Consider the following 12,714-nt stretch of genomic DNA (forward strand, 5'->3'; position numbering starts at 1 on the left):
TCTTTAATTTATTACCTTTTGCAGAAATTCTGATGAAGAACAGACTTAAAAACATATATATACTGCAATACAATCACATTTTATGTCTGTCTACACAAAACTTTACATGTGTTTACAGAAGCCCTTATGTACCCAGTCCATTAAACCCTTCCTTTTGAAATGCTTTTAATGCATCTGTGAGGGCTTTGTTCAGCTAATAAAAACGTATAACGCAGAAGGCTATTTGGCCGCACGGAAGAAGTACCTAGACAGGCAGAAGATCTGTAATACTGGGGTATTTGGCAAAAAATAATACAAAAATAATAGACATGTCAAGATCCATAGTCCAGAAGCCATGTTTCATTCATAAGACAAATACTAAAGCACATTTTCTACAGGACCAGCAATTAGGTGCAGGAACAAAACAAAGGTCACCTCAAGCCTTAAAGGACAGGCCTAAATTCAGTAAGAAGTTACTAGATTTGATGCCAGTCTCAGGCAGTCAAACATGCACTAGAATCACAGTAATGATGTCTTATCCTCACCCCACACCCAAAGGAAATCCCCAGTTAGGAACCAAGTTCCACTGAAAATGTAACATAGCGACTTCCTAATGACCTTCCAGGTTTCATTTATCTATTTAAACACAGACACAAAATACCTAGCGATGGGAATTGCCAAGGAAGTGCTATGTCAGGGTTGTGCTAACAGAAGAGAAGCTGTAATTCACAGCTTTCTTTATACGCACAACAGCTTTAAGGACTTTACACATCCTTATCCAACATACACACATTTTTATTTTCATAAACAAGATTTTCATCAGTATCACCAAACAGAAATAAAACAGAACAAGCTGCTCTGTACCCAGTGTCAGAGGCGAAAACCAAAGCTGTCTTCCTGAACTTCACCTTCTCGCTCCCAGTGCCTCAAGGTGAAGAGGTACACATACTTGCTGCTTTACAAATGTGCCACCACACTTACTGATCCCTCCCTTAGCCACACAAACAGCAAAATGATGTCTGAGGGACTTGCTGGTAAATCCGACTACTGAAGTCACAGTGCTGCAGACTCCGGCTCTATGTTGTCTCAGTTAATAACAAAAACCCAATCAGCCAACTCCATGTCCTGATCTATCCTTCTTGTAGCTCCCCTCTCAGTGGAAGGAATAAGCTAACCCAGAATAAAGACACAAGGCTTTTCTCCCTATGTGACAAAATACATGTTAAAAAAAATCATTATTCAGGTGCTACTCCAGTTACAGCCTTCCTTAGTGTAACACACACTTCAGCCAGTGCATCTCCATAAAGACAGGGGCATGTCCATACAGCAAATGGCTTTCTTTCTTCTGAGAATAATTTGAGATGATACCTGCAGGGATATTTGTACTGGAATATCACAAAAGGCTATATACGGGCCCAAACTGAGGACAACACACCCTGCTGGAGAAATACTTGGTCAAGGAAACAACATCAAAACAATTATATTCATAGGATCAATAATAAGAAATGCTGTTTTTTTCCCTTCCTGCTACCAGTTATGAACTAGAAGTTTCTCTATGGATATCTGGCAAAGATAACAGCATAGCCAAGAACACTGTGCCTCAAAATGATGCTTTGTGTTATTGCTCTTCTTGTAGTTTTGTTAGCCCCAGAGGTACTAAAAGTTATACTTCTTGATATTAATAAACAAAAAGTCATTGAAGTCACTGCCTGGAGCACAGACTGCTAGGGCAGGAGGTAGTCTCTAATAAAAATAACTTGCTTCAAGTTTTTCAGTGTTTATCATCAGTGGTTTGGGGCTTAACGTTTTAGTATTCTTGCTACTTCTAATCCTATAATTCAATCAGTAACTCTTTAATAGGATAACCTTAGCCCACCTTTCACAATGCAGAACTTCAGGTGATGAAGTCCTTTTCTGTCACTCCTCACTATTAAATCTCTTGGATTTCTCTGTATTCTCTATTATTTAAGGCACTTGCAGATTTATTTATTTTTAAACACAAGTTTCACTACTGTAGCCTCTAAAGCAATTCTGGATAACAGAGTTTGTGTTCAGAGCAACACTATGTCTTAACAGAAACAAAACCCAATGAAGTCAGCTACAGTTCACGATATGATCTTAGAGTCCAATGAAAACTTTCCATGACTATGTTCGTATTGGGTCCTTCTAAAACTTGTAGGCTTAAATTCAGATGAAAACTCACAATGAACTTTCAGAAAGATGTGAGAGTCGGACAACTGTGTGCAACTTGAACAACCCGAACTTCACACATGCAAGATGTTTTTGAAACAAAAACCAAACAACACTTGGCAGGGGGGCTGGACTAGATGATCTTTAAGGTCCCTTCCAGCCCAAACCATTTGATGATTCTGTGACCTGAAAAAGTCATAGAATTGACACACTGTCAACACCAAAAGAAAATAAGTCCCCCAAAACATCATCTTTGACAAAAAATTGTGAGTAGAAACATTGTGAGATTAGTGTTCAAGAATCTTTAGGATGAAGTCTATGGTAGGGTACATTTTAAAACAAAAGTGTTTGGTTAAGAAACTGCCATTTTGAAGGTGAATTTGTACCTGCAATCTGTCCCTTAATCAATCTCGAGGAAAGGGAAAAAACAAGCAAAATAACCACGCAACATCTTCTACATCTCAAATATTGCTTTTGTACCTCTCAACAAATATCACCTGCAGCTAGAATACCTTAGTGAGAAAAAAAAAAAAAAGGAAAAAAGTTACTTCTTAATACTAAGTCTATTTTATCCAAAAGGTAAGAAAGAATTGCTACCCGCTGGAGGTGGTTCTTTTTTTTTGCTGCTGGTGGTGGTGGCAGCATTTTTTTTTCCAATAGACAGAAGAACCAGTAAAAAAATTAAAAGCAACAGAATGCTTGAAAAACCAGCAAGCTAAGCAACAATACTACTAACTTGCAAGTTAAAAACAAGGAACAGACTAATGTGAATGTGCAGTTCTGAAAAAAACAACTTATTGAGCTGAAAAATGATATGCTCCTGGAAGAACAAAGTAAGCTAAGCTTTCTGGGAGGTATCAGTATTAGTGCTATTTAGTAAACACTGCAAAAAAAGGAAAAGGAAGATCTTTTAGGATTCAAACACAGGAGACAAGTGTTTTTAACCTAGTGATTTTCAGAAGCTTATTTTGACAACCAGTTTTAAGAATATAATCCCATATTAACTTATTCAGATTCCTCCATGGATTTTGAAACTGAAGTAATCAGAAGAGCAGGCAAAGCCCTTTAACCTATCTTCTGAGTCGTATTTTCTTTTGCAAACACCACAGAAAATGAAATACTCATAACCAAAGAATTCCCTCAGTGTTACTACACAAGTATCTCTTAGACAGGCAATAACTACTCCTTGCTTAAACCAAACTGAAAGAGTATACCTTCTAGTATATTAATAGTTTAAATTACTCATATATATGGAAGATTCCAAGAGAGAACACATCTCTTAGTTATGTGTTAACACTTGATTTTATTAACTGAAAGCCCATTTCCATTCGTTCTGTATTTTAAGAAGTCATTAATTGTCCACTTACAGACACTGATCAACTTTAATGTACAATGTACACAGGAAGGAAATAAATAGGAAACTAATCTGTTTTTATTTCAGTAATTTCCAGATTACATGCATTTATTTTAAAGGGAGGGAGGATCTGTCTAGCTGCCAACTCCATGCGTTCAAGGTTTGAGATCTTTTATTTCCTGAGCAGCTTTAATATGACACGGTGTTAGATTCTCGGTAGAAGGCTGATCATTTCCTGACGCACACGGAAAGGAAATGTTATATTGTAAAACAGGAGGTTTAAGAGAATGTGGTGTTCCAAGGGACTATCCCCACCTGCCAGTGGCTGAGCATGCCGCTCTAGTGATTCTGCAAGCCAGCACGAGCCAGCAGTGCAGACAGCTCCTGAATCGCCAGCCTGCAACCTCCCGTACACTCTGCACCTCAACTCTTTTCCATGACTTTGGAGACAGAACTTAGGAAGTCAGTGAGCTGCCCTGTAGAAGGCACACAATAGAAAGCAAAAGCTATTCTTTTTTCCCAGCATTCTGGACCCATGGGACTGTAACAAACCATGCACATGCACAAGTCATCACACATGTAGAATAATTCTGCTAGGAGCGCACAATTTTTACAATGTGGCTTTTCAGGAAGAGGTGACCTTGTATACACTTTCAAGGATTGAAGTTTACTGAAGTAAACTACTGAAATTCAAGTATCAGCAATACTTATTACGGACAACAAACCTCTAGAAATTCTCTTCAATATTCTAGTACTGACTTTCAGGAGACAAAAATCTGAGCAAAAAGAGAATCAAGCCATTTCTGATGTTAAATTTCTTTAAAGTCTTGCAGTTCGGAGTTTAGCAAGGTTATTGTTCTAGCCTTAATTCACTCTGTCTTGTCATTATATGTCAAACCACTAATTACAGGCATGAAGACTCTTCAGTAGCATAATACCCTTATGCTCTGTCCTGTTATTTCAAGGGAAGTACAGGGAAGGAAGAGATTTATAAACCACAATACAGAACTTCAGTCATAAAAGCCCCAAAAATCAAAACAAAATACTCCAGTATAGTATATAATATATATATAATATATATATATAATATATAATATATATATAATATATATAATAGGTTAGTAAGCTAACCTATTTGTTTGCCTATCTACAACAGCTCTTGCTACTAACAAAGAGCTATTATCTAGATGCATACAAGCAATATTCTTTCTGATTTCTGTTAACAGTGTCTACCAACATCTCAGTAGATTACTTCCACCTCAAATTTTTCAACTTGAATGAAAATTGTATTCGCTTCTGTACATTTTAAGAAATGCAAGACCAAAACACACCTGGTGAAGCAGGAGAGAGTTCATAATATCCTCCAAATGAAGCATTCCGGACAAGTTTTCGGCCATCAGCTCTTGGAGAAAACACAGATGAAATCCCAGCACATGAGGAAAACCTACGTCGCAGTGGACCCTCTTCCTTCATGAGTTAAGATGTTTGTGTAAGGATTATGTTCTCTGTGAAAGCTGGTTAGCATTAGCTGGTTGGAACAAGAGTGTTGCAGTAACAGCCTTCTACCTCATATTCTGATGAGTAAGATACAAAAGGAAAGAAACAAACGAAGGGCACACGTGAAAAATAAAGCGAAGAGACAGAGGCTGCCAAATCAGCAGCAAGCCAAGCAACATTACACTGTCCTCATCAAATCCATTAGAACACTTAAAGCAGAACAGCTCTGTTTCAGCTTCTATTCTCCACAACAACAGCACGTCTCATTTTTTTACATCTCAGTTTTGGTCCCACTCATCTTCACTTTCTAAGTGCATAAAAACAATCATTATTTAAGTTTTAAGGATTCATTAAATCTTTTTTTTTTTTCCTGTTAGTCTTTCAAATCCCAAACTAATACTGCACTCAGGAGCTAAGGTGGCTTCCTTATTTGATATCCACTATGGGTACACTATGGGAACCTGAAAAGAAAGCCAATGTGTTGCTTTACGCAGACGTGCTGAACTTCCTTCCTTAGGTACTTACCTAGCTAGTTTTCATCAGCTGATTGCCATGGTTTCTACATCATCATTTCTTATTTTTGTTTAAAAGGTGAAATGAGCTTTTTCTAACACTGCCATATTTATATATGCAAACTGCCTGACTCCTGAAAGAGTTGCACAAAGTAAGCTCCACAAAAAAGGTTTTTATTTTTAATGCCCCAAATATTTTATGCAATGAATACAGCAGTTAAACTAATCAACTTGAATTTTAAACATAAAAAAATCCCAGTAAATTGTGCTTCAAGACTAGGAATCAAATGATCCAAACTGGTCTTGCTGATCAGTACCAGGATGAAGTCAAATAAGCTCTCCCTAACCACCTTCATGCATTGCTCATCTGATCAGCTGTTTCTTTGCCCTGACAACTAGCATGCCTGACTACCTTCTTCCATGCATGGAATATTCCTTCCTGTCTCCGCTAATTCCACTTTCCCATCAGACCACATTTCTGATGAAATGCACTTTGAAACCTACTCTGTTTGCTGGAAAGTAGAAAAATAAAACACTAAAAATAGACTTGAAAACGAGAACTTATGCTCTCCCTTACTCTGTACAAGAGGTCTTCCCTTACAAAATGACATGCATCCCCTAAATCAAATTAGTGGTAATGTGAATTTGATTAACCTTTTAATAATACTGTTTACTCCAGCTGTTTATGTAAACAAATGTACTATTTGCAAATAAGTAATTTCAGTTCACATTGGCTAAAGAATAATACAGTACACTGAAATATTCTATAACCTCTACGAAAGGTTTTAACTGTGAAGAATGGGCATTAGTACCTATAGATACATACGGTAAGGTACATACAGAAACCATTGAAAGTATTTTTTCTGATCATGAAGCATAGTAGCTTCCAGGATGCTATGAATTGCTTGAATTTCTTCATGCCTCCTACCAGAAAAATGTTCCAGTATATGTCAAAGAATAGAAAAAAAGGGGAAAAGATACAGCTCAAATAGCCAAATACAAGCCATCAATAGAAATCATTACCTGTGACATGTAACCTTCACTTCTTTTGTACAAGAATTGAAAAATTATTTACTTGGGCATAGCATGGAGAGAAAGTAGATGAGCATGTCTTGCATTAATGCCTGTCTCCATTTATCCATCATTTCTTTTTAAATAAACATAGCACCACATCACTTCTCCAAATTTATCTTCTGGGCTACAAAACAGAGCAAGCCACTATGGTATGATTTTTATTTTTTTTCCTAATTAAAAATCAAGAGAAACCTACAGTAGAAAAACTCCCCTTTCACACAGAAAGAAGTGTATCACCTCATTACAGACCTTTTTTGCTCAATTAACGGCTGTGTTAAGCACTATCTTGACGTTGAGGCTTTGACCCTGTCCAGTAAGACTGTGCTGGCACTGGTCTCAGAGGATGCCTCCTGTATCCTGCACTGTCAGGGGAGGGTCACACGGGCTGACGGGAGACTACCATCAGCCTTCCAGACCACTTCTTCTGCATCTCCAGCTGGCATGCCAGCTGGTTCCGGAGCCGCTCCCAAAAATATTCCTACCAGGCTACTAGATTCTTTCCCTTTGTACTCTTCTCTGCCACACTGTGTTCATTTTACTGAGAAGTGGCTAGATATCCAGGCGCTGGAGGAAACAATATAATCCTGAAGGTTTATCCCTCATTTCTTCCCATACTCTCTCGGGTCCTTGGCACTGTTCATGTAGCCAAGCTGTAACAGAGTACAGACTAAAAACCTGTTTCTCCTTCCTATGTCCCTTTCTCCAATTAGAAGCAAACCTAAAATCTTTGGCTAGAATTCCAAGCACGATAATGTTACAGTCACATTTCCCCTCTCTGAAGCTACCTCCCAAATCAGGCAGCTGCTACTAAGAAACTTTTCCTTTATTAACAGCAATACAGGAGAGGCAGGTTATGCCTTTTGCCAAAGATGACTGTCTCACCACCACAAGGAGAGGAGAAAAAATAATCTAATTTAAATTTTCTCCTTCATCTCCCTCTCCCCCACCAAGTCATCTTCATATTTCACTTAAACCTGCAGTGATAAACCAGTTTAGGACATGGTTTGGCTATGAAAATTCGCTAGATCTGCACTTTTGCAACAGCTTGTGATTTATTATGCCCACTAGTACTTGGACACATGTTCGTTTGCTTCAGTTACTTCAATGCAGTACACACTGCTGGAAAGATAACTGATACACAACAGAAAGGCTGTTAGGTCAAAAGAAAGCTGAAACTTTTAACTAAAAGTTTATTATGACTCTTGAGAATCAGCCTGAAATATTAAAGAGGTTTCTGCTCTCCATGCACTTGGTGTCCAAAGCTTCTAGAAACCCTCCTCATTCCTTGCAACAAGCTTCATTCTTGAAGCTTTCTGAAAAGATATTTCAAGTAGCTTGGAATTGCTGCTGTTTGCATGTTCTGCAGGTAACAATGGCAAGGTGCACTTCATTAACTACCATATATTAAAACAGAAAAAAAACCAACCTTCTTCTCTCCAACCCCAACCTGAAAATAAATTCATATGAAATGAACCAATCTATTGATAAAAAATGAATTGCTATCATTCTAATGAATAACATCATTACATCACAGGAAGGCTTCTATTCTTGACAGATTCAGTTCTTGGTACCCTTATAATTTAATAATTGACACAGAAAATGCATTAACATACAAAGCTTGCAAGTTTACATGGTTTCAAAATATTCACAAATAGAACTACAGCCAAATCCAACTGCAGAAGGTAGACTTACGTAAATATCTGTGTAAACAGGAAAATATCTGCACTCAAGCCTAAATGCATCCAGGTGCATGATACAGTATATCTCTGCATGAAAAAAGCAAGATTCTCCATACCAAAAATTAAGTTCTTCATAAAAGCAGACTTTAAAGGGAGAAAAAAGCCTGGTTTCTGCTTCATATAATATCTACATCAGTAGAAAGAAGAAAACGCCCATGACTGAAATACTTAGTTCATCTATCTCAGAAGAAAAACAAACAAACAAAAAGACCACAAAATCCAACGCCCATCATAATCTGTTGAACATCTCTTCAAGGAGGAAAATTTATACCTTGTATGTATGTCTAAAGGACAGAATGCATTTCTCCTATCAGCTACTCAATTCAATCAGGGCTTCTTTAGTAATAAATGCTGGCTGAAAACCAAATCATAATCCTGTGCTTAAGACATTCTTTCAGGATATTGCCTGAGGCAAAACATAAGTCTCTGCACACAAATGAGAAAGACAACGCATGCCATTCCAACAGCATATGAACACTTTTGACAAAGCCTGGTTTTAGTTTTAAAACATTTCTCCAATTGATAAATATTCACAGCTGAAAAAAAGCACAGGCTTATTAAAAAAGACCTCCCTGAGCTGCACAGGTATGAATTTCCATGCATGGAAATTGAATTCTAAAAATCAAATCACATTCTGAACTATCCTACTGAGGAATTTTAAACATAGTAAGTTTTTACATAGATTTTAGCAATTTTAAATGATGAACACATTGAACAAATTGATACCAATGCAATAATACGGCTCAGGATTACATCTAGTAATGCAGAGTAAAAAATATTCCTTTTCCCGTAAGAGTTGTGCAAGCAAAGCCCAAAAATCATGAAACCAAACTCTGTACAAGCTAAAGGGAGGAGAACAAAGAAGGAAAACTGACAGTGTAGCAGAGAAGACAGAAGCTTTTTAGACTCACTCTTCAAGTCTGACAATCATCTGGTCTGACATCTCGACAACACGACGTTTCCAGCAGGATCCTCCCCCCAGTTCAACAAATGAAAAGGTCATAGATAACTCTCTACACGCAGGATACACACATTCCATACGGTACGCAGAAAGCAGGAAAAGCAAACTGCTAGGCTACCATACCTACAAGTGGGTTTTATCCAACATACGATTTTTGCATGGGGACTTCAAGCAAAAGTGTTTTTCTCCTATTTAACAGAAACAGATAGTAAAGATGTACTTGCCTTCAGGCACCACTATTTGATTCACAGAAGAGACATCTGAACCAGGAGGCTACAGGTTGTGGTAGTTTGCAGTAGCAAGTTTCTTTCACCAAATGCTCCTCTGTTGTCTAGTATTTCCGTGTCAAGAGCAGTCTAGCTGAGGAGTAATTCCACAGGCATGTCTGAGAATGGTTTATGAACTAATACCAAGGCTCCCAGCGCCCCCGTGGCAACTGTACTTGCCTCCACCTCCCTGCTTGCTAACACTCCTGCTCAGCTCCACCCACCCAAAGTAAATACGCTTGCTCACTGCTCAGGTTTCAACACTTTTCATCTCAACACTTAGAAAATTCAAGGTCACAGTTCAGGTTCAAGTACGCCAGCTTTGCCGAGATTTACATGGCAAAAAAAAAAGAACTTGTTTGAGAAGTTTCACAGTAATCAGCCCTGCTGTGCCCTTCAAACCCAGCACCACACTTCCACAAAGCCATACCTCACACAGAAAGGAGTACGTGTAATTTACCCGAGCCACAAACGCTGGGTGGAGTAGCATTTCAGAAATGGCAAGTTTTAATAAATGCACAATGACTTGCAGAGGAATGTGCCAGAGAATGCATTACAGTAAGAAAGCAGGACATCAAGATAATAGATGCAGAAGACTAACCACACACAGCACAACTTCAAACATTCACATTCACAAGAAAGTCAGTCTGGCAACACAAACTGAAAACAAATTATAAAGGGTCAAACTCTTCCTTCCTTATTGTGAAGAGAACCTTATTCACAACCTGTTTGACACAAGTGTCAGTAAAGCTGTTCCAAGTAAGTCACAGATTTACAGAACTGGGGCTTCACCTCCACGATACTATGGTACATGCATCAGAAGACAAAGTAAGACAAAATGAAATACCTCCCAAGAATGCAGCAAGAGAGACCAAGACTGTCAAAGTAATAGGGGTTGCAAGATTTTAGACAAAATTCCCACATTGCACTCAAAAGCAGAAGTGTTAATAAACATTTCCAAGGTGTTAGCTGCTCTCACTCTATACAGAAAGTGCCTAATTTCATTTGCTCTTAGTGCACAATTGTTAAAAAAAAAAAAGGGGGGGTGGGTGGGGGGAGCTTGTCAGAGAACCTCCTCAACAAACCCTCAAGCTGTTTCCTTTCTAGTGCTGAGTCAGTTTTAAGGGAAGATGAACTCAGGTAAAATAAGCTCAGTAATAAGTGGCTCTTACTGGGTCAAAGTAATCAATTATTTAGCCATTCTTCAGTTTCTCTATTCAATGGATAGATACAGTGGAGCGAAACAGGAGATTGCATCAAGTTATTTGCATGATTAAGTCTGTCTGGATATACAGAGAAAAGTCAAAGGAAATGTAAGAAGAAAACCAGAAATCATTATCAAAAGACAGTAATGTCTGCAAATCTTGTGTTTTCTTGGTCATTATGGCTCCAAAGGCATCTCATCCCTCCAGCAGTTACCAAATGTTCTTCAGGAACTAATGCTTAGAAACACGTATTTTTCACTCTCCACCTTCTTTCTCATGCAAAAATAGCTAGATGTGTGTTTTCTCTCCAAATGCAGCATCCTACAGACCTTGGTCTGTAGGATTTTAGTCCTTCAGATGTTTACTCCAGAATAACCACCCTTAGTACAAGCTCCATACAACCAAAAACACCCTTATTTTCTCCCCCCCAGCTCGTTCAACTTCTCCCTTCTATTCATTATGATACCATGACCATTACTGGCAGACCAATCATTCTGCTTCCACTGTCAATCCACCTCCCTGCGTCTAAACCACTTCTGTTTCTAATCGCATAACACGGAGTACATTTTCATCCTAGTGCAAACTGAATTAACATCTACTTCTTGGAAAGGAGGGGCAGATCCTACCTCTTAGCTCAGCTCAAGCTCCTTCTGGAAAGCCATGCCCAGTGCTGAGCCTTCTGTGATGAGCATGCACTTAGTCACATAGTAAGTCAGTCTAACACACAAAACAACCAAACCCTTAAAACTGAGCACAAAGAGAAGTGTTTTAAACACAGAGCTGCTAATTTAGCTCAAAGGTCTACATTTCTATAAAATATCTCCTCCTTAGTCTTTATCATCCTAACATACTTTTGCCAGATACTACTCACATTTTCACTCCATCTGCATCTTGTTGGTGCCTTGGATAAAAATAGGAGACGTTCTGAGGGTTGATGCAGTCAAATTGATGAACTTGTCTGTAAAGGTCACTGTTCTCCACATGAAAAACAGAAACTAGAGCTCCAAAACCCTAATGCATCATCTGCTGAGTTGCCAGCTATAAAGCATCAGTTACAATAGTTCCCCAGGGGTGGGCGTTGGGGCCCACCCTCTTTAATATCTTTACTGATGACTTGGATGAGGGAAGTGAGTGCACCCTCAGTAAGTTTGCAGATGACACCAAGTTGGGGGAAAGCATCAATCTGCCGGAGGGTAGGAAAGCCCTGCAGAGAGACCTGGACAGGATGGGTTGATGGGCAGAGGCCAATGGGGTGAGGTTCAACACGGCTAAGTGCTGGGTCCTGCACTTTGGTCACAACAACCCCATGCAGCGCTACAGGCTTGGGGCAGAGTGACTCGAAAGCGTCGCAAAGGAAAAGGATCTGGGGGTGTTGGTCGATGCTCGCCTGAACATGAGCCAGCAGCGTGCCCAGGTGGCCAAGAAGGCCAACGGCATCCTGGCTTGTATCAGGAATAGTGTAGCCAGCAGGACCAGGGAGGTGATTGTCCCCCTGTGCTCTGCTCTGGTGAGGCTGCACCTCGAGTAGTGTTCAGCTTTGGGCCCCTCACTGCAAGAAAGACATCGGGGCCCTGCAGCATGTCCAGAGAAGGGCTACGGAGCTGGTGAAGGGCCTGGAGCATAAGTCTTATGAGGAACAGCTGAGGGAAGTGAGGGTGTTTGGTCTGGAGAAGAGGAGGCCCAGGGGAGACCTTATTGCTCTTTACAACTACCTGAAAGGAAGGTGTGGGGAGCTGGGGTTGGCCTCTTCTCACAGGTAACTAGTGATAGGATGAGAGCAAATGGCCTCAAGTTGCATCAGGGGAGGGTCGGTTTGGAAATTAGGAGACATTTCTTTTCAGGAGGAGTAATTAGGCATTGGAACAGGTTGCCCACGGAGGTGGTGGAGTCACTGTCCCTGGGGGTGTTTAAGGAAAGGTTGGATGTGGTGCTTAGGG

At 39.5% G+C, this 12,714-nt stretch overlaps 1 protein-coding gene across 4 annotated transcripts in view; it reads right to left on the reverse strand.

Moving 5' to 3' along the window:
• OSBPL8 (oxysterol binding protein like 8) overlaps positions 1-12,714 on the reverse strand; it is a 90,854-nt gene that overhangs the window by 31,143 nt on the left and 46,997 nt on the right. The window contains exon 3 of one of the 4 annotated variants that reach the window (XM_040553801.1): positions 4,855-5,097. The exons of the other annotated variants lie outside the window; for them this stretch is intronic. Coding sequence (XP_040409735.1) covers positions 4,855-4,996 — 142 coding nt within the window. The 5' untranslated portion in view covers positions 4,997-5,097. The remainder of the gene's footprint in view (positions 1-4,854; positions 5,098-12,714) is intronic. 4 annotated transcript variants of the gene reach the window in all.

The sequence above is a fragment of the Cygnus olor genome, chromosome 1 (genome assembly GCF_009769625.2).
Source record: "Cygnus olor isolate bCygOlo1 chromosome 1, bCygOlo1.pri.v2, whole genome shotgun sequence".
Lineage (NCBI taxonomy): Eukaryota > Metazoa > Chordata > Aves > Anseriformes > Anatidae > Cygnus > Cygnus olor.